The sequence below is a fragment of the Petaurus breviceps genome, unplaced genomic scaffold (genome assembly GCF_028583685.1).
Source record: "Petaurus breviceps papuanus isolate PSGF00001 unplaced genomic scaffold, PetGlider_PUasm1.0 84, whole genome shotgun sequence".
NCBI classification, from domain to species: Eukaryota; Metazoa; Chordata; class Mammalia; order Diprotodontia; family Petauridae; genus Petaurus; species Petaurus breviceps.
The window spans coordinates 142,640-167,886 of NW_027186645.1; the positions used below are offsets into that span (position 1 = coordinate 142,640).

Below are 25,247 nucleotides of genomic sequence, written 5' to 3' on the forward strand. Positions count from 1 at the left end.
TTTAAGGAGGTGACACTACTCATAATCTTCCAGTATCCTTCTGTATAAGATGCTACCAATGAATCTATGTTCTGAACTGGTGTTGTCACTGACTGCCATCTCTCTCTCTGCTTTCTCTGTATACCAAGGTGGCTAAATATTTGGTGACTAAGGCATTTTTGACCTCCTTATCATAACAATAGTTTAAATGTATTATGAAATCATCATAATCTATATTTATGTCCTTTCTTTCATCCATGACCCATTTTGCATTTTCAATAACTTGTTTGAACAGGTAAAGATTGAGTTGTTTCAGCTGCACACTCTATCTTCTTATTTTCATTCTTCTAGTTTCATACTAATTTTGATCTTTGCTTTAACAAATGTGATACCCACATTTGTAATGAGCATTTTCTTGTCTGTTAGAATGTAATCTATCTCATTTTTTTGTGATGTTATTTGGTGGTCTCCATACTGAGTGCCTACCTATTTATTCTCATCTTGAATTAAGTATTCATGATATATAGGCTATAGTTTCTGTGTAACTTGTTGGTCTTTGACCTGTTTTTCCTAATCCATATTTTTCAACATATTTCTTGCCATTTTCTCCTATTTTTAAAATCACAGGCATTTTACTGACCATTAGAAAAATAACCACAGTAATCACTTTTAGTTCATTCCTCTAATAAGTCTGTTCATCTGGACTTTCCTGTTACCAGCATCTCCACTTTTCACAAAATATTCATTCTTTTTTTCCTATCCACCCATGGAGAAAATTAATTTGAAGGGCCACAGGAAGTTGTTCACAGCTTTGGAGTGCTTGCCAAAAGTATAACTCTCATGGGTCAAGGCCTCCATGGAGATTTACCATGAGATTTCACGATATTTACTGTGAGATTTTGCAATACAGGTATTATCATTCAGGACCATTCTGTTTTTCAATCTTGACATAATCACATTTGTAAATCTTTAGTCATTCATAGATTTCTATTTTGGATAATCCCATGAAATGTATGATTCCACAATCCTTAGCAGGTTAATTGAAGCCTTTTTGAGTTTAACATGCCATTGAAGATTTTTGGAAAGATGTAAAAACTGCAATACCTTACAGACCTTTGTACTGATACTGTTGGTACATCTAATTCTAACCACCCTGACTAATGTGGATTATGTCACTTCCTCTGGTATCATTCGGCAGCATCATGGGGATAGTAAGTCATACGCAGTGATAGAATAAGGGAGCAAGGAATTTAAGAGTAGAAGACAGTGTGTGGTTGGACTAAGTAACCATAGGGCCAAAGTTGTGAAGGACGGAAAATGAAGCCAGAGCAGGAGCGACAGCCTGGCACAACACTGCAGGGTAAAAGGTGTGGAGGGCAGGTTTTGGAGGAGTGAGGTGTGTAAAGGGGTGGAATAAGATGATATGGTCAAAGGAAAGAATTTCAGATTTCTTTATAACAAAAATAGAATAACTGGCAATGGTGGTGATTCCTGTGGGAGAGTGAGGTACAAGGAAGGATTAGGTCAGACAGGCAGTGGAAATTGATGAACTGGGAAGTGAGGGTGATTGAGGAAATGTCAACTTGTATAACGGCATCCCTTAGTATAAGGGCAAGAGGAATGAGCTAAGTACTGAAATCCTTGAAAAAGGAAGAATGATGGGGAGTCAGAGAGCCTACCCATAATATTTTTGGGTTAGCTGCCTCATCCATTTAATTGGTATGTGCTTAGGAAATACAAACTCATTTCAATATCTGTGTAAGCAAAAGTAATTAGAAAAGTAAATATGTAGCAAAAAAGTTAATTTATTGCATTATGAAGCTTTACATATACACACAAATTATGTATATTTCCATTGTTCATTGTAAGTTTATCTGGACTAATGCTCCCTTCTATTAGCACAGATAATTAAGAGTTACCAGTAAATCTAATTTTACTGGGGGAAAAGTGAAAATTTTTAGTGTGCCCTAGAAAGCAATAGTTTTAAAATATACCTTTACCTTAAGTTTTTTGGTCCTTACTAGCAGCTTATAATGGCATTGTGAGGTTTAAAAGATGCATTCCTTGTAAGAATCCTGTGAGTTTGCCAAACGTCATGTTTAGGTTTGATGTAAGAAAATTCCAAACAATTAAAGTTATTCAAAAGTGGAAAGTGCTATAGGAGGTAGGGGGTGCCCTCACTAGAGATGTTCAAAGTAGATGACTAGATGATTACTTATCAAAGATATTCTAGAGGGAATTCTTATGTAGGTATGGATTGGAATAGACAACATCTAAGGTCCCTTCCTCCTCTGAGGTACTGATTCTATATTATCCCCATTTTGCAGATGAGGAAACTGAAGTTCAAGGTAAGGAAATCTGCATGGTCACTACTAACGTCACAGTGGAAAGGTGGACCTCTTGACCCCAAGTCCAGAGTTCCTTCTACCACATAGCATAGGACTGGGAAAATGCCATTAAATCCCACAGTACTTTGTATTTAGAGAATATGCGATTTAATTGGTGGTAGTGCTCCCTTCATCAGTGTAGGCCATCACTTGTCCCTGCCTTAGTAGATAACTTTTGAGTTTCTGGGGACAGGAAAATAAAGTAGCATCTGGTCACCAATCTAGAGTAATTCATCAATCTAGAGTAATGCTTTATCACGATAACATCAGAAAAATACACAGTGAAAATTTTTTTTGTCAAGTTTGTCGGCTCTAGTCAGGAGAGGCAGTGTTAAGGTTCTGAGTGTGACTTCTGGCAGCAGAAGAGAGAATTAGCCCTGGAAGTTGGGAGGAGTCAAATTTCAGAGAGGACCAAGCCTAGGTAAGGTAATCTAGGAATCTATCTAGGATAGATGCTGCACCCTGGCCAAAACAGCTGGAGAACACCAGCCGGTAAGAAGGAACATGGGGGCCCTCCAGTGCTGAAGACGTGAGTTGCCTTGTCCCATGTTGCCTCAAAACCAGGCAACTCTATGTGTGTACCCATTCTTCTCATTGATAATGTGTGTTGTTGTGGGAAAGTGAACTCTAGGCATTATTAGTATTATTCTTAAGCCATCCCAGTAAATGCCTTTGCTTTAAACTAAAAAAAAAAAAACACACACACACAGTAAACTCATTCATTATTCATAAAATTAATATGGTAGGTGAGTTGATTAAACAAGGTGAACAATGTCATTTAAACAAAAACTTTACTGTAGTGAAAATTAGATGGCTCATGTGTCCGGGTCTGAATGGGGCAGGGGAAGATTGCACATGTTAAAAATGGTCTTTGTGAATAGTAAGTAAAGAATGTAGAAAACTGATTAGCCTGGCCTAGAAAGAACAGGGGTGGGTGGGTGGGTGTCAGTCTGAGAAGAAAGTGGGGGTATTGTTCTCCACACAGTCACCGTTTGTGTGAAAGCAATGCTAACTGGTTGTAGTTGGAGTTGTTCCAAGGAAAGAAAGAAAGCAGCCCCACGTGAACTAAAAGCCTTTTGCCTTTCTCAGTCATTACTGCTCAGTAATGATCTCCACCCTATTCAGCTCCTGTTCTCAACTGATGACATTCCTATGCTTCACAAGCCTCACTTGCCATGGAAATCAAGACCTGGCTTGGATTCTCACTCTGGACTGTTGCATTGTGGGCTTTATATAAGCTAGTTTACACATGATTTCATAAAGATTAGCTGTTAAGCTTTCACTCCTTCTCAAGGCTGCCTAGCTCATGAGTCTGGAAATTTGTTTGCCTACTCAAACGAAACAAAGGAAGATGAAAGTTAGATAGGAAACAAGGAAGACAGGACAAATCGCTTAAAAAAAAAATTTATGGCTCAAAGTCTCCTTTATGGGAGTATGGTAGCTGAATGAACGATAACTGAACAGTAACTAGGAAGAACTTCTAAACTGTATCCTGAATCATCTGGGTGAGCTCTATATAGAGACTAACCGTACACTACACCCAGAAGCTGCAGCATGTGTTAGTGGATAAAAGGCTGTCCTCAGTCAGAATGACCTGGGTTCAAGTCCTACCTCTAAGGCATACTGCCTGGGTGACCATGGGCAACTCACTCACTTAACTTCTCTGTGACTCCACAACTTTCTTAGGATGCAAATTCCTGATGAGTCCCCAATCTGCACTGGTGAAGGAAGTTACCACTTGAGAAGTTCCTCAAATAAAACCACAGGTCCAGGCCAAAAACCTCTCAAAAACATATGCATTAATAATGCATCAAATGAAGTTGATCTGCCCCATAAATGGGGATTTAACGGTATTTCAGTCACCTTTGACCAGTCACCAGAAAAATCTACTTGATCAATGTAAATTTTCCTTTATTAGAAAGGATGATAGAGAACCACACAAAAATCTATACTTACCTATGGGCTTTGTTGATTTGTCTCATCTTCCCTTTGTCCTGTTTTCTATGATTTGTTCCCAAGTTCCTAAGGTTAATGGTAGCATGTAGGGTATGACCTGAATTATTATGTATCAGCAGCGATTAGAGTAGAATAAGCTATTCATTATTTCATACCACCATAAAATGAGATCATAGTTACTTGGTCTTGCTTGGGGACCAAAGGATCATATACTACTTGGTCTCCAAGTAGGTCCAAGTAAATGTATGATTTCATTTTATGGAGGTACAGATTCTACTCTGTATGGGTATACACATACTTAAATGTTATGTAAACATGCGTACATGTCTGTGCACACATATGCACATATACATACATGTGTATACATATATTTATATCCTCACAAAAAAATGTTAAGACTGCCTTAGATTCTTAATTTCCTTCCCTACAAATTTAGATTTGCATGAGTACTGACACATTTTACTATAGATAAAATACTTAAGTTCTTTTAGACGATACAGCTAAGAGAACCCCAAAGTTAAAATACAGTGTAATGAACAATGGACCCAGAGTCAGAAGGTGAGCCAGCTAGGGAAACAGGCTTGACTTTTCTGCTTAGCTACGTGACCATGGTTGTTGCATAATTTTTCTGCACTTTAGTTCTCCATCTGCAAAATGGGAATAAATACTTGTACTACGTCTTTTGTAGAATGGTTTTGAGCAAAATACTTTGCAATCTGTGAAAAGCAGGGCATATGGGGAGCTAGGCATTATAGTGGATAGAAATGGGTCTGGAATCAGGAAGACTTGAGTTCAAATGTGACATCAGATACTTCCTAGCTATGTGACCCTGAGAAAGTTACTTAACCTCTGTTTGTCTCAGTTTACTCATCTGTAAAATGAGGATAATAGCAGCATCTACCTCCCAGGGTTGCAGTGAAGAACAAATGAGATAATTGCAAAGGCCACAAAGTGGCCTGGCACATAGTAGGTGCTATTTAAATGTTAGTTTTTATTGTTGTTAAGCTAGAAAATCATAGGCTATTACTATAGATAAATACTTGATTAGTAAGTCCAAAGAAGGAAGGAAAACCTGTTATCATTGCTAAGTGCAGTCTGAACTCTTCAGGACAACAGATTTTCCAAAAAGGAAACAAAGATAACAAAGATAGTTCAACACGAGGTATTTTTGCTTCACTGATTTCTCATCATGTGCTCATTATTGGGGGGGCAGGAACAAAAGAGACCTTCAATTTACTTCAACAAACATAAAATCATAGAGCCCATTTCCCTGTCATTATATAGCACACAAACTTCTCATCCATACTCCATTTCAGTTAATCACATGGTTCATTAACACAACTGAAAAAGAAACAGGCATTGACCCATTTGCTTAATTTTAGAAATGACAGAAAAATCAAACTGGAACATAAATGCAACATGATGCTAGCACAGCTAATTTATTCCTTCGTGTCTTTTCATGTCAGAAAACATGTTATTTTCCATTGCCAGCCATGGCAACATCAAAGTCACTGGTGACCAAAAATACAACCGTTGGTATGGACTCTTGGTATTTCTAGTTTTTTCTACCTTTCCCACCCTTTATCTTTCTAAAAGTACCTGTCTCTAGGGAAAGATTCCTCAACATAAAAATACCTGTTATAAAAATTTTACCTTAAACTTGTAAAAAAAAAAAAAACAGCTACCCATTTACATCAAGCTAAAAAGACCAGTCATGGGGTGGCTAGGTGGCACAGTGAATAGAGCACCAGCCCTGGAGTCAGGAGGACCTGAGCTCAAATCCCGCCTCAAACACTTAACACTTACTAGACGTGTGACTTTGGGCAAGTCACTTAACCCAAAATGCCCTGCCTTCCCCCCTCCAAAAAAAAAGCCCTGTCACTGTAGAATTCTCTAGCATACTGTTACAGAAGCTTTTGTACAAATAAGGAGTGATTCAAAAGCCCTTTATGCTGAAAATGTCTTACTTGTCTGCTGAACCTTACTTGACTTTTGACAAACAGGTGATTCTAGATGATGGAATCATTGCTGTACTTAACACTTCCCAAGGGTCATTCATTGTGACTTAAATACAAATGAATTTATATTTTATGTGTAAAGCCTCTCGAATTACAGGGGATGAGGGACTTTGGACTCATTCTTCATGTATCCCACCTGTGTTAGTTGTCATTACAAACAGTCTAAATAGTTCTTCACTTTATTGCTTCTGGTACTTAAATGTTTTCAACTCCTATGGGTAGTAAAAATCCTTGCTGTTTCTTTAAGGAAATACTAAATCCCTAAAATCACTAACTTAATCCAAGACAATTTCTCTTACTGAAACCGAATATAACTGCCATTTTACCTTTTTGTCCCATCCAGACCAGTAATTTCATCTATGCATGGAACTCTCTGCAAGGAAACCTCCTCTACCAACAGTAACTATTCTAAAATTAAAGTGTCTGCAGAGAGTTGTCAGAGGGCACTGAGAAGTTATGGGGCTTGCTCTGGGTGACACAGCCAGTACATACCAGGGTGGGGCTGGAAACCATGTCTCTATTCAGTCAGGCAATAAACATGAAGTGCCTACCTACTGTGTGCCAGTCACTGTGCGGATACAAAAATAGACAAAGACAAGCCCTGTCCTCAAGGGGCTCACAGTCTAAGGGAAGACAAGATACAAATAATCATCTCCAAACAAGATATATATAGGGTAAATTGGAGATAATTAACAGAGAGAAGGCACTAGAATTAAGGAGGTTCAGGAAAGGCTTTCCATAGAAGGTGGGATTTTTAGATAAGACTTGAAAGAAGCCAGGAGGTGGATGGGGATAAGGATGGAGAACATTCCAGGCATGGGGGACAGTCAGTGAAAACACCCAGAGTCAGGAAAAGGAAGATCTGGAGACCCAGCAAGGTCATTGACACTGGACTTCAGAGTACTTGGGGGGTGGAGGATGGACATGGGTGGGTGGAGGGAGGCTCGAAAGGTGGGAACGGCACCTGATCTTGGCTCTGAAAGAAAAATGAAGGTCTTCTTGATTCTGAGACCAGCATCAGACTCACTATTCCTCAGACAGCAGTGCTCTTCCCCCCATGCCTATAATACTTTTTCCTTCCTCATTACTGGTTTCTTTCAAGATTCAAGAGGCCAGTCACTTGTCTTCCCCCTCTAAGCCTTCCTTCTACTCTGTATGAATCCTTGTGGTTAACTACTTACTGACATGTTGTCTCCCTTGTTTTTATCTAAACTCCTGAAGGTAGGGACTCTTCATTTTTGCCTTTCTTTGTACTCCAAGGGTTAGACACAATGCCTGGTATACAGGAAGCACTTAATAAGTGTTTGTGGGTTTACTGACTACTCCTCTCGGATGTCTGTGTATCAGTATGAGTGTGTATGTATGTGTGTGTTGTAAAGACACACACACACACACAAAATAAACCAACCAATTTTTTGTTTTCAATTTTAGTTAGGATCTCCAGAATTTGTACATTTGTACAAACATTGCAAATTATTGATTTAAAGCTAATAAAATCTTAAAAAAAATACAAACAGTCTTTTGCTACAAATGATCAAAACCCACATGGGATTTGCACAGTGAGCCAGGCTGCTGCCACTTTCCCCCACATTTGGATCTTCAGAGAGAACATCAGCGGAGCCAAGTAGTATTCAGCTGTGTCTGGTTCTTGATACTCGTATCCATTTTTAGTACTTCTCGAATGGCCATTGTTGCATATGTGGAAGGAGGGAGTGAGAAATCCATCTTCAGGGCCCTGTATTTGCCTTCTGTTACCCAAGAAAGAAGAGAAGAGTCAGGCAAACAAAGGCAGCTGTAAATGAGCTGGAGGGTCATATAATCTCTACACACAGACAAACAAAAAATGGTAGCCATTCCCTACTCTTCCAACCATCAGAATGCCTTATTGTACTGGGGCAGCCCTCTGGTGCTTCTGTATGAAAGAGAAGCATGGAGAAGAGATCTGTAAATGTATACTCTTAGGTAAGTATCTACAGTAATTCTACCTCTGAACTTTCTTGGCACCTTATAGTGCCAGAAGATCACGGAATAAGTAGAAAACAAGAGTGTGAAGATGATCTTTAAGTGAAATAAGTTTTTCTTTTAACTGGGGCATAACAAAAAAACAAAAAATTAATTCAAAAGGGAGAGGTTCAAAGAGAGTAAATTTTGATGTCAAGAAATTGAAAACCTGTGTTCCTGACCTCCCACAAACACCTGTTGCTTTCTAGGGTAGATAGAATTCTACCTCCTGTATCACTTATTTGTCCGATGCTACTCAACTCCTTTCTCACTGGGTTTTGTGTTCATTCCAAACAACTGCCTACTGGTCCAACTCAGAGATGCAAGCTGCCCTCACACATGAAGTACTGAACAAAAGGCCCTGAGAGAATATGACCCTGCTGACTATACTTACAGGATGTTGTGGAGATTCTGACTCAAGAGTGTTATGAGTTAAATCAGAAACTTGGTCCGTGAACATACTATGGCAACTTTGTTCTTTGTTTTGCCATGACGGCCCATTATGAGCTAATGGCTAAGCAGTATAAAGATGGAGAAAGAGCTTCCCAGTGATATTCACACCCACATCAATCGCTTATTATTCCCCATACTTGGCACTCATCACTATTTTTTGCTTTGTGTTTCTAAACCACCAGAAAAGAGCCCCCTATTTTCAAAATGGTGACTTCATCTAGATAAGCACGCACCTGGGTCCAAATGACTCCATCATAGATAAAATGCTTTTGCATCTTTTTGTTTAGTAGCACAAGCAGCAAACATTCCAGGCTTTGGCAAATCCAACTCTGAAAACTTGCGTTCCTAAGCCTCCCACCGCTCAAAGATTCTAAAATACAGATCTAGGAGTGGTGGTAAAAGATAACTTTACTTCTGCTCCACTGCTTCAGAAGCCCTGGAACAGCAAATACAGCTGGCTGGCACACTTCAGAAAATGGATTCATCCCACGTAAAAGGGGAAATGTGGGAAAGCCATTTTCAGAATTGTTACATGCTTAAACGTCCCAATAAGTTGCAATCAACTCTGACTCTGAAATTTGCATTATCTACATTTTAAGCCCTCTTGAGGCCTCGTTCAGCTGTAAATAATATCCTTCAAGAAATCTTATCTGGATATAAGGCACAAGTTTTGCACATGGGTTCATTGTCCTCTTCGCTCCATCGTATAATATGTAGCTTGACCTGAGGATCACTCATTCAGAGAGGGATTTGCCATTTAGTGTATGAAAGAAAATCGTACAAATCTAGAAAAAAAATCACTAAATCAATTCTGTGTTTCAGTTACTGATGTCTGGCCAGAATTATGACATCAAAATAGAAAACTGCAGAAGAGAAGCTATCACACAGGCTGACAAAAGCAGGAGACATCTTGATCATTTCACAGACACTTTCTAAACTTGGCATGGAGAAAGGAGAGGCACCATTTTAAGGAAGGTAACCATGACACTGAGAGGCAGCTTAGGAGAGTGGAAACAGCCAGGGACTTGGGTGTGAAAAGACCTGCATTCAAGTCCTGGCTCCAATAATGTATGACTAATGTCAAGTTAATTAACTTCCCTGAGCCTCTGTCTCCCCATCCATAAAATAAGGATAACTCTGCTATGGCATGAGGGTCACCAAGGGAAAAGGCTTTGTAAATGTTAAAGTTTTAATATAAACAGGGGTTCTAATAGAGACATTCTGTATCCAGCATAGCCAGACTGTAAGCAGAGAAGGTGTAAAGTAGAAACCTAAAATTAAAAGCCTTAAGCCACCAACATAGAGAGCTAAAAAGGGGATGTTGGTAAGAGGAAAAGAATTTGAGCAAAGCTCCTTGATTTAGAACTGCAAGGGCCCTCAGAGAGGGATTCTGCACTCTGGTGACAAACGGCCAGACTTGCAGAACATTGTGCTGGCAGGTGGGCTCCAGTGAAGTGCCCCAGGAGTCTATGCTCAGCCCTGTGCTGCTTAACACTTTTTATCAATCATTTGGATAAAGGCATAGATGACAAGCTGATCAAATAAGCAGGAGACACAAGGCTGGGAAGGCTGACAGAGTGAGGCACCAACAAGTGATAGGGTACAGCACTGGCCGGATCCAATAAGATGAAATTCATTGGAGGTGTAAATGTAAAAGTCTTATTACTCTTTAGTTAAAAAAAAAACTTCCAAATTTTGGGAGAGAATGGGTAGACAGTAATTTGTATGAAAATGATCTAAGGGTTTTAGTCGATTGCACATCCAACAAGTCAGCAGTATGATACAGCACCAAAAAAGAAAAAGAAAAAAAAATTCTGGTGGGGCAGCTAGGTGGTGCAGTGGATAGAGCACCTGCCCTACAGTCTGGAGGACCTGAGTTCAAGTCCAGCCTCAGACACTTGACACTTATTAGCTGTGTAACCCTGGGCACTTAATCCTGATTACCTCAAAATTAAAAAAAAAAAATTCTGGGCCGCATTAAGTGAAGCATAACTTTTAGAATGGTGAGAGTTCTTCTGCTCCCTGCCTTGGTCAGACCATATCTAGAGTATTATGTTGGGTTCTGTGCAATACAGTTTAAGGACAATGATAAACTGGAGAATACCCACAGGAGGTCAATGAGAAAGAGGAAGGGGTCTTAGTTCATGTCATATGAGGCCACGTTGAAGGAAAGAGATGCTTATTCCGGAGAAGATGAGACTGGGGGGACATGCTAACTCTCTTCCCATACCTGAAGGGCTACCGTGTGTCAGAGGGATTAGACTTATTTTGTTTGGCTTCAGGAGTAGAATCAGTGGCAATGGGTGGAATATGCAGAGACCAAATTAGGCTTGATGAGGAAAAAACTTCCTAATCCAAAAAAATGGACAGGCTGCCTTGGAGCTAGGGGTGGAGGTGGGGGGATGCTCAGAGTTATCCTCTCACTGGAGGTCTTCAGGCAGAACCCAGATGACCATTTGTCTGGGATGTTGTTGCAGGAGAGGTTTGACTACATGGCCAATGAGATTCTTAAAAGGCTGCAATTCTGTGAAATTCCTGTGGTTCAACTCCTAAATTTTGTGAATGAGAAATTATGTCAAGACACATTAAGTGACTTGCCCCAAGTCACAAAGAGTAACTGCAACAGGGGTATTGAGAGGTTTAACTACACTTTTTCAGACTGCTATTTGTTAAAAGAAAGAGAGTGCTTTGTATTCAATGCTAGTATTGATGCTGTTTATTAGATGTGGGTGCTATTATTATTATTACTGTTTAATGGGATCTAAGATCTTTCCCAACACATACACACACACACACACACACTCTCTCTCTCTCTCTCTCTGATTAGCATTTTGCTTTGGGGCTCACTCATTAGAGAAGTGTTCTTGTGATTTGACCAGATGAGACTCTGGGTAGCTGTTAAAGAGCCCCCTGCCTTGAAAAACCCAGATGTTGGTACGTCTCTCTCTGGTAACTATGTATGTATTGCCTTGGTCAGACAGTTGGATGTGTCTGTTGGTCTTAATATTTCTCTCGTATTTCTATATTTTCTTTGTTTGGATTTTCTCTGTTCAAGTTCAAGGTGCTGACTCTTCCCCTGAACTAATGAATTAAATTAAAAAAGACTGCTGACCTCTTGAACAGCTATCTTTCCTAGTAAAGCAGATCTAAGAACTTGTGCTAGTAGCCATCCTGGGTATGCCAATGGGGTTGCTGCTATATGCAGTTTTCATTTACAAAGCCATAACAAGAATATTAAATGTATGGGGAGGCAGGAGTTGGCATCAGAGTTAGGAAGACCTAGGTTTAAGTCTCGACTATGACACATACTGGCTGTATGACCCTAGCAAATCACCTAACTTATTATTCTCAGGTCCTTGGGACTTTGAAGATGCACAATAACTGCTGATTGGTACCTGCAAAGTGAGTTTTTTGCCAGAAGTTCCTATGCAGACGAAATCAGGTTCAGACGAAGTAAGTATATAATTTATTGGTCTTTTGATTTGGTCTCTTTCAATTTATATCATTTAAATCAAGCCTTCCCATATTTCTTTGAATTTTCTTACATTGTTCCTTATGGTTTATAATGATAATACAATTTACAGAGTACTTTCAAGTTTGCAAAGTACTTTAAATGTTATCTCATGGAACCCTCACAACAACCCTATGAGGCAGGTCCCATGATCATCAGCTTTTTACATAAGGTACGTAGTGAGCACCAAGGCAGTATTCAAACACAGGTCTTTCTCACTCTCTACCCACTTTTTGGCTCTCTACCCACTAGGTCAGCTTAAGTCATATATCACCAACTAGTCAGTCCTTTTCTAATCACTAGGAAAATAGTTTCCAACCTTTTGCTGTTACAAGTAGTGCCATTATTGACTCTTTATATAGAAAGGTATTTTCTTTCTGTCAAACTCCCTGGGTATAAACCTAGTACTCATATTGCTAAGTCAAAAGGTAGTAAGAATGTTGAATCTTTTCTTGTACAATTCCAAACTGTTTCCAAAATGGCCGGACTCTTCTTTCAACCGATAACCCTGGATTTGTCTAGGAGAGGGAGTGAGAACGTTTTCTTTATCCCCACCGGCGCCTTCAGACCTTTTTACCACCATCATATCACTGAGCACTCTCTTCTGTGAAGTTCACAGTATCTTAATTCTCCATCCAAACTAGCCTTCAGGGAGGTCAGCACCTGACCCACCATTTTGCTCTCCTTTCCCTCATACTATATGATTTCAGCTTCCATATTATGTTCCCTTACCCACAGTAAGCTCTCAATTCTTCATTCTCTATGACCTACTGCTTTACTCCACCCCAACCACAGATGGGGATGGTCACATACTGGATGACACTATTACTTAGAAGTGTAACTCCTCCCTAATGAAAAACTCTAACACTCCTTTTTCTGACCCTAATTCTGTCTTTTGTTATGTCTCACTCACCCCAAAACCACTCTTTGTCCTCACTGGGATCTTCAATCGCAAGTCCCCCCACTTAGCTCCTTTTCAAGACATTACCTCTGCTCTGACTTACTAATCTTGAACATGTAGTTGACCCGTTCAATTCAACACTTTCCTTTATGCTTAAATCCCTCACTCCTTTATCCTATCTCCTCTTCAAACCTCAGCCCTGAATTACTCCTACCATTTGCCTCCTCTGCTCCTCCTCATGGCATACTGAATGGAACCAGAGGAATAAACTGATACTATCTGACTTCAAATGGGCCCTCACTACAGCAAGACAATTCTTCTCTTCTTCCCCGATTCCCTCATTCCCCGAAAAAGCTTTTTCAAACGTTCTCTTCACTCAAGTCTTCTATATTTCCCCAACTTTCTTCTCTCTCAGCTAAAGACCTTTCCTCTTATTTTTTGAAAAAAAAAAATTGAAGCCATTGAACACAAGCTCTCTCTTCTTCCATTCCACTCATCTCTCCTTTCCCACAATCTCTAACTATGAGGTAGCCCTTCCCTTTGCCAAGGCCAACTCCTCCATCTTTTATCTCTTTTCCTCCTGCTTTCTCTATAAGACTTGAAACCTCAATAATCTTTCCCCTCCCCCCTTTTAATCTTCAGCTTTTCCTTATCTACTACTGCCAAATCATGCTCAAGTCTCTCCCATCCTTAAACATCTTTCATTAGTTACTATGATCTACTAAGCCATCGTCCTTATATCTTTTCTCTCTTTCTCAACCAAACTACTAGAAAAAGATGCCCATACTCACTGCATCCACCCCCTCTCCTTCCACTCCATTTGTAGTCTGGCTTCTGACCTCACTGCCTTTGCTGAAGCCATAAGTGATCCCTTAATTACCAAATCTCCTCCCAAAGCCCTAAGTAATCCCTTAATGGCTAAAATCTGGTGCTCTTTTTTTATTAGTCCTCTTCCCTCTAGGCCTCTCTGCTGCATTTGACACTGCCGGCCATCCTTTCTTCCTGGGCTTTCCTCTGATTATGCTCTCCTGGTTCTGTTACCTAACCATTCTTTCTCAGTCTCTTCGGCTGGTTCATTATCCCAACCACACCCTTAAGCTGTGGGTATCCCCCAAGGCTCTGCTCTAGGTTCCCTATTCTTTCTTTACACTTTCTCTCAGTGACCTCATCAACTTCCACCCGCTTGATTACCCTCCATAGGCCATTAACTCTCAGATTTGATTTCAGCATAGAGGACAGTGTTGAGTTGAACTGGCTAACTACAGACTGAAGATAAGAGAAAGTGGGAAGGAAAATCAGAGCAGGGGTAAAGGCTTGAGAAGGAACTAAGGGGAAGACTCAGGACTGAAGGTGAGGGCAAAGAATGGGTTTGGGGTGAGTGAGATGGAATGACAGGAAGTTAGTGACAAAAAAAGGAATGATAGTTTTTCATCAGAGAGGAGTGGAGCATTTATTTGTAGGTATTAGTGAGATCCATATCAATATATCTTGTACAGTCTCTCCCCTGAACTTCAGTCCCACAACAACAAATGCCTAATTGACATTTCCAACTGGTGTCCCAGGGACAACTCAACATGTGTAAGATAAAATTCACTGTCTTTCTCCCTGAACCTACCCTGCTCCCAAACTTCCCTAGGTACCCTCGATCTTCCAGCATCCCAAGTTTGTACTCCCTTTACCCCACACAGCCAATCGCTCGCTGAGCAGTCTCTTCTACCTCCGTGTGTCTCTCATATCCAATCCTGTTCCTTCATTCACAAGCTGGCACCTTGTGCTTCTGCAATGGAATCCTACTTGGGTTCCCTAACTTAAGTTCATCCTCCTCCACACAGCTCCCAGTGAGATTTTCCTCATGCAAAAATCTGCCATGTTATTTTCCCCTACTCAATAAACTCTAGTAGTTTCTTATTGCCTCTAGAATCAAACAGAACCTCTTCATTATAGAGTTTAAAGCCCTTCATAACAGTGCCAATACATCTTTCCAGTCTCTCTGCAATCCAGTCAAACTAGCCTCATCTCTGTTCCTTACTCATGACACCTCATCTCCCACATCTGGGTCTTTTTACCTCATCATGTTCCATGCCTGAAATGCAAACTCCTTAAGGGCAGGCATTACAGTGCCTGGGTCCATAGCAAGAACTTAAAAAAATACTTGCTAACTGCCTGAATTAACATGCCTGTTTCCTTTCAGCACTGGTTTTTCCATCAATCACCTTTTCCAACTTGACTAGAACAAAGGGAGACCTCAAAACTGTATTAATTTTATTTCTTAAATGAAATTCAATAGCCTTTTCTTAGTCCTTGACTCCTCTACAATTTATGAATACCTATCACCCATTTTTCCCTTGCCTTTCATGACAGTAGTCTCCCCTAGTTCTCTTCTGTACCTGACTACTCCTCAGTCTCCTTTCGTGATTCAACATCTGTTTCCCACCCCACTTAGTGTGGATGTCCCCCTAGACTCTGTCCTGTAATATCTCCTCTGAGGACAGCATGAGCTCCCACGGGTTCAACCACCATATCCAGAAAGTTCCCAAATCTACACATGCAGCTATACTCTCTGTCTTGAATATTAGTCCCATATCATCAACTACATAATGGACATAAAATAATAGCTTTAGAGCTTTCGTAAGGGACCACAGAGGCAATCTTGTCTAAGTCCTTCACTTTATAAATTAAGAAAGGGGCCCAAGAGAATTTAGGTGATTGGCCAGAGTCACACAGCTCCTAAGGGTGTGAGGCAGGATTTTAACCCAGCTCTTCCTTGTCTTAAATCCAGCACTCCTTCCAATACACTATGATGTCCTGGATGACTAGCTCTTCAAATCTAACATGCTCCACACCCAGATTTCACTACTTCCACCCCCTCCTGGCCCTCCTCCAAACTTCCCTATTTCTATTGAGAATCACATCCTTTTCCTGGTCACCCAGATCCCAAACCTTTAAGTCTATCTGACGCTTCCTTCTCTCTCGCCTCCCAAATCTAATCATTGCCAAGTCTTGTTATGGAGGCAGAATTGCTGTCTTTTGCATTCATCCTCTCTACTCACACAGCCACTACTCTAGTTCAAAGTCTTTGATTACTTTTCCAAGACAGCCTGTGAGCTATTTTGGCATCCAGCTCTACCTTGCTTAGGCTTCTGCTCTAATTTATAAGAACCTCGATGTTAAAACAGTTTACTTCCTTTAGCTAGAGACCTGTTGGTCTCTGAACAAGGACCTTTTATTTAGAGTTTGTTTCGTCATATCAATATGTATCCTATTCTTTGTGGGGTTTTCCTGGCAAAGATACTGGAATGGTTTGTCATTTCCTTCTTCAGCTCATTTTGCAGATAAGGAAACTGAGGCAAACAGGGTTATGTGACTTGCCAGGGCCACACAGCTATTAAGTGTGTGAGGCCAGATTTGAACTCATGAAGATGAGTCTGCCTACCTCCAGGCCTGGAGTTCTATCCACTGTGCCACCTAGCTACCCCTAATATTTTGAGTACCAAATATTAATGATATTTACAAGTGGTTTAATAAAACTGTGTTATTCATATCACTCTTTTTCTCCTTTTATGTCACTTCTGTCACCATCACTGCACAAAGAATGGTCTAAATCAGGGGTGGGGAATCCGAGGCCTTGAGGCCACAGGTTCCCCACCCCTGGTCTAAATAGAACCGAGGGCCATTTTGTCTTTTTCTTTTTTCCATTTGCTGCCAAGAGTTCATCACCATCTACAGGTGATAAGCCACTTAGCGGAACTTACGAAAGGCTTCAGGAACACAAGATGGCCTCCATATCACAAGCAAAGAGAAAAGGAGGATTTTTGTATGGAAATAAATTTATAATTGGAAGAATTCCAGTCAATAAAAAGTAAATTTTGGGGGGGGGGGTAAGGAGGGAAATGGTAGAGGGGAGAGGAAGAGTCTTCCCAGAATACTATCAAAGAAGCAGCCAGTCTGAACACATATTTTCTCTTCTCCTCTACCCTCTATCCTCACTGGGTTTTGGGCAACATTCAGAACAGCTGCCTCCTTCCTTCTCCACCTCTCTGGATATTCCCAATCACAGATCCCCAGCCCTTGTCTACTGGCTCAGCTGTCACTCTGTTCTGCTACCCTCTGGGTGATTTTAGTTCCAGGAACACTACTTCTAGTCCTAGTCCCACTCAAGGTCAGCCTCACCTAAGCCACAGCATTTATCCCTTGGGAGCTCAGGTGGGACAAGATGAGTTGTGCTTTTAGCATAGTGAATGCCCACCTCGGAGCCACTAAGTAATTTCTATTCACATATGAAGCTGACCTCATAATTTGCAGCAACAATAATAAAGCAACTGTTATCAAAATGCTCACGATTTAAAAGTGGAGGTAACCCTACTTACCAGCAGCAAATACAGGTGGTGGTTTTCCTTCTAGGTTGTCCAAATCTGTGTTGAAAAGTGGAATTCTAGGATCATCGTATGAAACAACCTCCCTTCAAAAATACATACACAAGGTCATTAATTTGAATACAGTCTTATCTGGGATAAGAAGTACCTTAAATCTTCAAAGTAACCTAGTGGCTGAATTTAAAATACAACATGAAATTATAGATTTTCAATAACAGAACTGGGCTAAGTTTCAAATATATCTCCATTAAACAACTAGCTGGATAATGACAGGCATTAAAGTATTTTAAAATGAATTAAAATACAAGAGGCATCTTCTACCCCCTCTGTCCCCTCTCACCCACCAGTCTATGAAAATATGTTCTAAGAAATAAAATCCTCCTCCAGGTTTCAAGTTCTTGCATCTAGATCACATTACTTAATTACCAAGATACAACTGCTGAATGTTAAGTTGCATTTTTAAATGTCTGAGATAAAATTTAACCTAAGCATTTAAAATTTTCTTCAATGGGGAAAACCTCACTGGAGAGTACCTCTCTCTGAAACAGCACAGGAGGAAGTAGGCCTTAAACAGTGGCATGATCTGGACATTAGTATTAGGTCTTTGACCTCAAACTTTCAATAGGCAATATGGAGAAAGTAGAAATAGCCAGTGTTTTTTGAAAAAGTAGGAAGCACTGCTTTATTCTATCTAGTCAATCCCAAATTTCTAGTGACCCGGAAACTAGAAATTCAAGATTTCAATATGCCAATTACTTGAAATATAGCTTTTGACAATAACAGGCATTTAAGCATTTTTAAATGTATTAAAATACAAAAGGCATATTCCTGATTCTGTCCCTTCCAACAAGGGGTACCTAACATGAAAACTACTAGATGAGTTCTTAAAACTGTTTTAACCAATCTGGAATAAGAGGATTCTTTTTCTTATAAATTATTAAATCAAATTTAGGTTTTCCACAACAGGGAAAGACTTTATGCTCTATACACCTCTCTTACACATAATTTAATAATGTCATTCTATTAAGTAAGTCTCCTTTGCATCTGTCTGTCATTCCAAATAAGTTTGTTTCTAGGTTTATGTAGAAACATTAAATCACAAAAAATATGAAAAATTCTTCCAAGTACTGTCAACATTACAAACTGGACACAATTCAATTCCATTCCACTCCAAAATATTACTCACCAGCTGACATCTTGAGGGCGAATGATGATCTTTCGGTAGGCACCTGATAAGGAATAATCTCTGATTTTATGTTTCATGTTGTCAATATTTAGATGGTCTGCAGCCAGCATTTCCTTATAAGTCTCACTAACTAAAGAAAACAGAAAAGTATCAAATGGAAAGTGGAGTAACACGTTAAACCAGTATGTGTAGGATTAAAAATAAGTTTTGTTGGACCCCCACTTTGGACAAAATCCACCTCCTTATTCTGTAAACATTAACATATTCTTAGTATTGCATAAAAACGTGTCTTCAAACTACCAGAATGAGAACACCTAGAATCACACCACTCCAAAGCAAGAAGAATGAAAAACTTATTATTGGTTTATATTCAAAAGATGGTTGTTGGTGAATTTGTTGGAAATTAGAACACATTTTCTCATCCACATGCAGGTTGAACTAGATGGCTTCTGAGTCAGTCTAGGTCAGAGCTGCGGCTTGAACCCACATGTTGTTGGTTTCCAGACTAACTCTCTTAGACCCTAGAGCACATTCCCTCTCAACCAGGTTTATCATAGCTGTGTATTTGGGCCTAATAAGCCACCACTGATCATATCTGATGCCCTATGCATATGCTGGCAGATCCATATCCTCCAAACTAAAAAAATTCAGCAGTGCTATCAAAGAGTCAATATTGGGACCTAGCCAATAAAGTGAGTAGGAAGCTGGCCACCACCTTTTCTCCTCTGTTCCCCTCTAGTTTGATGGTACATTAGCTAAAACTCCATTAGACGGAAGATGGAAGGGCTGTCAAATGAGCTTTTGGTCTTTTTTTCAAACTAGAGTACCTTGTGGTCATGGAGGGACAAAGGATGGGGAGGCTTTTCTGTATAACCAGAAGCAAAAGTAAGGCTTTCTGACCTTGAAAATAAAACAGCATCCTCAGCAAGCAGCATTAAGCTTGTGACTGTTATTTCAATCATTTAAATGGCATTTATAAAAACGACAGTTTGCATAGAGAGATTCCTGAAGATATTATAACAGTATAATCAATAGCAAAGGAAGACAACTTCCATTAGGAGTAGGGAATATGCACTCTGGAATATAGCAAACAGTCATGTTTTATTCATCTTCTATCACTATCCGGGGTATCCCAGAAGTCTTCGTGCAGTTTCAATCTTTAATAGCATTAAGACTTCTGGAATATCTTGTATATGCTAGCAGAACCCCCTAGTGGTGAAACTACCAAGTATAAATTCCTGTGTCACTTGTATTGCTTTAGAGAACAATAGTTATTCAATATTTTGTTCAAATTCCTTTTGTTTTTTAAAAACTCTTTTTCTTCCATGTTAATGGAATCATAGAAGGGACAAGGAAATTAAGACTACAGAGCACCAGGGATGCAGGCTGAGGTATTTAGGACTGAAACTCAGCTCTGCCCTTGCAGATCAAATCCCATGTCCAAGAACTCCAAACACTTCAGTGGCACCCAAGTTTAGTCACATACTAAGCCTCTGGGGTAAAGGATTAAAGTAGATCAGCAGTTTCCATTTAGTGGTTCTGAGTCCCCTTGGGGTTTTCTCAATAATGGTCCAAGGGGTTCGTGCTAAAAGTCTTTAATAACACCTTAAGCAGTAAATTATTACACAATATTATAAGCAGCACGTTGAATATTCCCAGGGTTTCATTGAACAAAAAACAACTGGGATCCAGTGAGGTAGTTATAACATGTTGACTCTTAGAAGTAACATGCTCAGATCTCTACATTTATTCCCTCCTACTTATCCTGTGGATTGCTTGGTTAGTCTATATTTGTTTGCACCCTTGAGGGTGACTGTCTTTTGCCTCTTTTTCTATGGAACCCCAGCATTCAGCACAGTGCCTGGCACATAATGTCACTTAATGAATGTTTTTTAAAGGAATGAATGAATTCTACAGAGGAATAGGTTAGGGGAGCACTTTATTTCTAAATAAAGACATATTTTAATGACTTTAATTCATATTTCAGCAGAAGCTATCTTGTGATAATTCTCTCTGCCCTTAAAAAAAAAGTCCTTGAAATGTAACACATTAAAGAAAATCACATGAGGATTATTTGCTTAGTCCTTAATAATTACTTTTTTAAAATACAAATTTTCCTACTCTTAATCTGCTCTGGTAAACTACAAGAATTAGAAAATCCCCATTAGCTAGTTTCTGATTAACTTTACTTAACTGAAAATCGAATCTGTAACATAAAGGTCACAAACATGCTGGTACTTAATAAATACTTCATTCATTCATTCCCACAAATATTTACTTAGTAACTTTGTAAACAATGTTATCTTAGGTCTATTTGAGTTTGAAAGAGATACTAATCTGGGTCCCCAAATCAGCATATTAAAGTTAAAAAAAAAAAAAACAAAGGCAAGTGAATTTCTTTTGCCCTTAGTTTCTGAAAATGCTGCAAGTGAGTAAGAACTAAGAAAGCCTAATCATTTCTAAACACATATTTTTAATTTCTTAAAAATTAAACAAAAGAAGAGCTTACTTTTATGTTTAGGGTAAAGAACATCAAAACCAGGTAAAGGCATCACCACATCGTGGATGGAGTAGGAATTAACATCTGCTTCCTCAATGTATGTGGCTGTAGCTACAAATTCACAAATATTCAATAATTTAAGCAAACAAGAAATATTCTCATCTCAGGATGAAATTAGCTATTTTATGGGTAAGCTTGGGAAAGGGTGTTTTGCGAAAGAGGATCAGAGCTACTTTTCTTTTTTTTTTAAAAGAACCCATCTGGAGACTGGTTAATGATTACAAGGCATCATAAAAGCTTCAGGAGGAAAGGAATGTTTTTGTGGCATTTGTTCAATGGCAGTTTTAAATGACTACTCTTTTAAATCAGTAATTTTAAAATAGAATCAAATTGACCAAAAATCTGTCACAGAATTCTGAAATCATTAAAATGAAGTTTGATAATAAGTAAATAATATAAAAGGGCCCTATATGTAAAGTTGTACCAGATGAATGTAATGGGGGAGCAAAGGAGGGGCTAAAGGAAAGTCAGCTTGTCTTTAAAGGATAAAATAAGAACCTGCCTCCACATTCTAAAATCATTTTACATAAGAATAAATCACTTCATTGAGTAGGACTTGAAATTTGGCTCTTTACTAGTTATGTGGAGATAAAATGTCTATCTTAACAGAAAGGGGTGTCTGATGTTGTATAGATCAGAGGTCTCTGCTGCCCCCCATACCTGCAGCCATCATGAGATGAGCAACATGAAGGGAACGCTCCAGCCTGAGTTAGTCTACAAGTCAAATCTAGAACCAGAGACTGTGCCACAGTCATTATTAGTCAGAAAAAGTCAAAGTGTTTGATACTTACACAAACCTGCACTGCATAAAATAGTCTGCACACCATCAGACTTCGTGTTTTTAAATACCAGACTCATGCCTCCTTAACTCAGTTGCCAGGCTCAACCTAAAGCTACTTAGTGGTAACCTAGCAACGGTATATTCCAAGGCCAGGAGCAAAAGAATGAAGCTGACAGCTCTGCCTTTTTACCTCCTTTAAGCACAAGATCTCCAGGAACAGGTTTCAGTCCATATTCTTCAATTCTTTTGCTCACCATGTTATTCCACACATAACTCTGATAACTATGAATATACATCAAACGATTATTTCTTGGTATCTGTAGAGAGGAAGAAATCAGCAAGACACAAAAATGGGTGAAGAAATCAGACATGGAAGGCATCTTTCAAATCATCTTAAAGGTTTTTAAACCTTTTTTTATGTCATGGACCCCTCTGACAGACTGGTGAAGCTCAGGGACCCTTTCTCAGAAAAATGTATTTAAATCCATAAAATAAAATTAATAAGTTTAAAAGTAAGCCTATTATCCTGAAGTAGTTACCAGGATAGTTAAAGAAATAAGTTCAGAGACTACAGATTAAGAACTTTTGAGAGATGATCATAATCATTCATTGTTTATTGTTTGCTGTTCCTTATATACTAAATTCTTCAGGCTGAAAAAAGTTCTCAAATTCCCAATTCTCACTACACCCTACAGAAGTCTGCAAACAATGAACATTAATCTTTTCATAGATGGAGATGTAGCAAAGCTGAAATTTTACAATAGTCATTCTTATCAACTAATGATAAGGATGATGAATTGTTTGTAGATTACATTCAAATATACCAAAGGCTAGAGTGATTCTTAAAAAAATTTTATTTATTTTAATTTAGTGATTTTAAGAAAAAGAACTTGTAAATGTATGGGAAACCTAACAGGGCTTTCATCTCCACATTCTAAGGTGTTCCTAAGTGAAAAAACACAAGCAATTTCACAAATAATGAGTTCGGTGAGGCAACCAAATGGTTTTCTGTTTGCCATGCAGGGAAAAGAAACACCACTACTCAAATAAGTCTAGTCTGGATTAGAGAACTCTCAATGTCAGGTGAAGTTTCATCTCATAAAGCTCTCATAATTATACCAGATGCTTAACATACAAAGCAAGAAGGGGGAAAAAATATGCCTTTAGCTTCATTCATGACAAATATCAATTTGTTTAGTTTCAGGCATATGTTTTTAGTCTACCAACCATCCCTCCCCTTTTTTTGTTCTAATAAAGGAAACATAAATGCCAGGGACCCATCCCCTCAATGAGAGAATGTCTGGATTTTGCAACTTTTTTTTTCTAAATTGCCAAGAAATTCTAATAGTAGAAAGCACATGAAATTAATTAGCTGTAAAATGTCCATTAGTATAGACTGTTTATCTATACTATAAGTCCCATGAAGCCAAATGGTACTCTGTTTAGCCCCTGTATACCTAGTTCCTAGTACACTACATTTTATACAGTAATATTCTTAAAGTGTTTACTGAATTGAATTACTGCTTTCTCCTGTTAAAATCATTTTAATTATTTGTATTTATAACTAAAAATAAGTCATATAAATTCACCTCCAGTGAATTTTTCTTCTTTACCTCTTGTCCATAAAAAAAAAACAAACAAACCTGCCCCCCCAAACACCAAAAAAAAAAAAAAATCCTGACAGTCAGCACCTAAAAGATTTGTTATACCTCTTAAAGTCATCACCTAACTTCACAAATCACACTCACTATGCCAAATGCAGACACAATATTCTTCAGTCCATATTTTGAAAGTCCACGGAGCAGCTGCCCTTCCACACACCTTTTGACAGGTAGTTTTTTGAGGGCAGCATCAGGATCTTTGGTCTTGGCCCATTCTTCTCGGCATTTGACCAAGTACCCCTTTTCAGCTGCAAAAACATGTGAACAGTAAACAATTTAATCGATATGAATCTTTCTGAATTCTAAAACAAAATGCTCATCACAAAAAAATATATTTAGGAATTTCAACCCAAAATAGAGTCCTATGGAAACATACCCATTTTACAGGACTAGTAAACGGAAGTATATGGATTTTCTTAAGTGGCTGAGCAGACCACTGTTCTGAGAGCTAAAAGAAACTGGTACTCATACCCTACCTGACTAAACAGTGATGTCTGCTTTTCCTTCTCTCTCTGCTCTTTTAATTCAGTACTATTGAACTCCATAGGGCAAGTTTTCTTCTAATGAAGTGACTAAGCCTTCACAGGATCTATGCCCAAAGTTCAAAGGAGACTCAGAGGTTTTCTAGTCCAACCCTCTCATTTGGCAGATGAGGAAAGCAGAGTCCAGAGAGGTTAAAATCTGGTCACGCTTATATAGGTTATAGTAGCAAGTTGGCAGAGCCAGAATTTTAACTCGTCTTTATCATTCCAAGTACCAAGATCTTCCATCTTCTTTAGACCAGTACTTGAACAAGCAGCAAAAACGTTAGCACTGTCAAAGTAATTGTAAATTCAATCCTTTTTTACAAAGCTAGTTTTAGGAACATTTTTTTTTACAAAAATATTTTGAGATATTCTTTTTAAAAAATCCCCAGGCTTTACAGAACCACAAGGAGTCAAAATAATGAAGTTTCTCTGTATTTTTTCTTTTTTCTTTTTTGGAGGGGTTAAGTGACTTCCCCAAGGTCACACAGCTAGTAAGTGTTAAGTGTCTGAGGCCGGATTTGAATTCGGGTCCTCCTGACTCCAGGGCTGGTGCAAGTTTCTCTGAATTTTTAATAAATGTTTGTTAATTGACCTATTGATTTTAAGACTTTTTGTTGTTCTTAGATCTCTTTGTGCCTGAAAATGGACAGGCAGGTTTCACAGTTGATGCCTAACTATTCCTTCAAGATGGCGGCCAAATTTGTCCGAGAGTCTTTGGCTAGAGGTATAGAGGGATGAAACACTTCTCAGTAAGCAGGCCTTCAAGTTCATCAGCACTGAATTGTGAAATTCTCCCAAATGAGTGTACCATTGTGCTCAGAGCTAAAACAAACTTGACCTTCTGAAAGCAAGGGAACATATAAAGGGAGTTCTGCATATAGAGGCTTTATGTAGCTCTTCATTGTTCTAGATGTTGGCCCAAATGGCCACCGTGATTTGGCCAATGAACATGC

The 25,247-nt window shown here is 39.0% G+C and overlaps 1 protein-coding gene across 1 annotated transcript in view; it reads right to left on the reverse strand.

The window, feature by feature from the left end:
* Positions 1-5,293: 5,293 nt before the first annotated feature.
* PUS7 (pseudouridine synthase 7) overlaps positions 5,294-25,247 on the reverse strand; it is a 56,447-nt gene continuing 36,493 nt past the window's right edge. Inside the window, exons 11-16 of the mRNA XM_069106966.1 lie at positions 23,855-24,015; positions 22,297-22,423; positions 21,275-21,376; positions 18,766-18,895; positions 17,574-17,665; positions 5,294-8,088 (exon numbers count right to left, since the gene is read on the reverse strand). Coding sequence (XP_068963067.1) covers positions 7,952-8,088; positions 17,574-17,665; positions 18,766-18,895; positions 21,275-21,376; positions 22,297-22,423; positions 23,855-24,015 — 749 coding nt within the window. The 3' untranslated portion in view covers positions 5,294-7,951. The remainder of the gene's footprint in view (positions 8,089-17,573; positions 17,666-18,765; positions 18,896-21,274; positions 21,377-22,296; positions 22,424-23,854; positions 24,016-25,247) is intronic.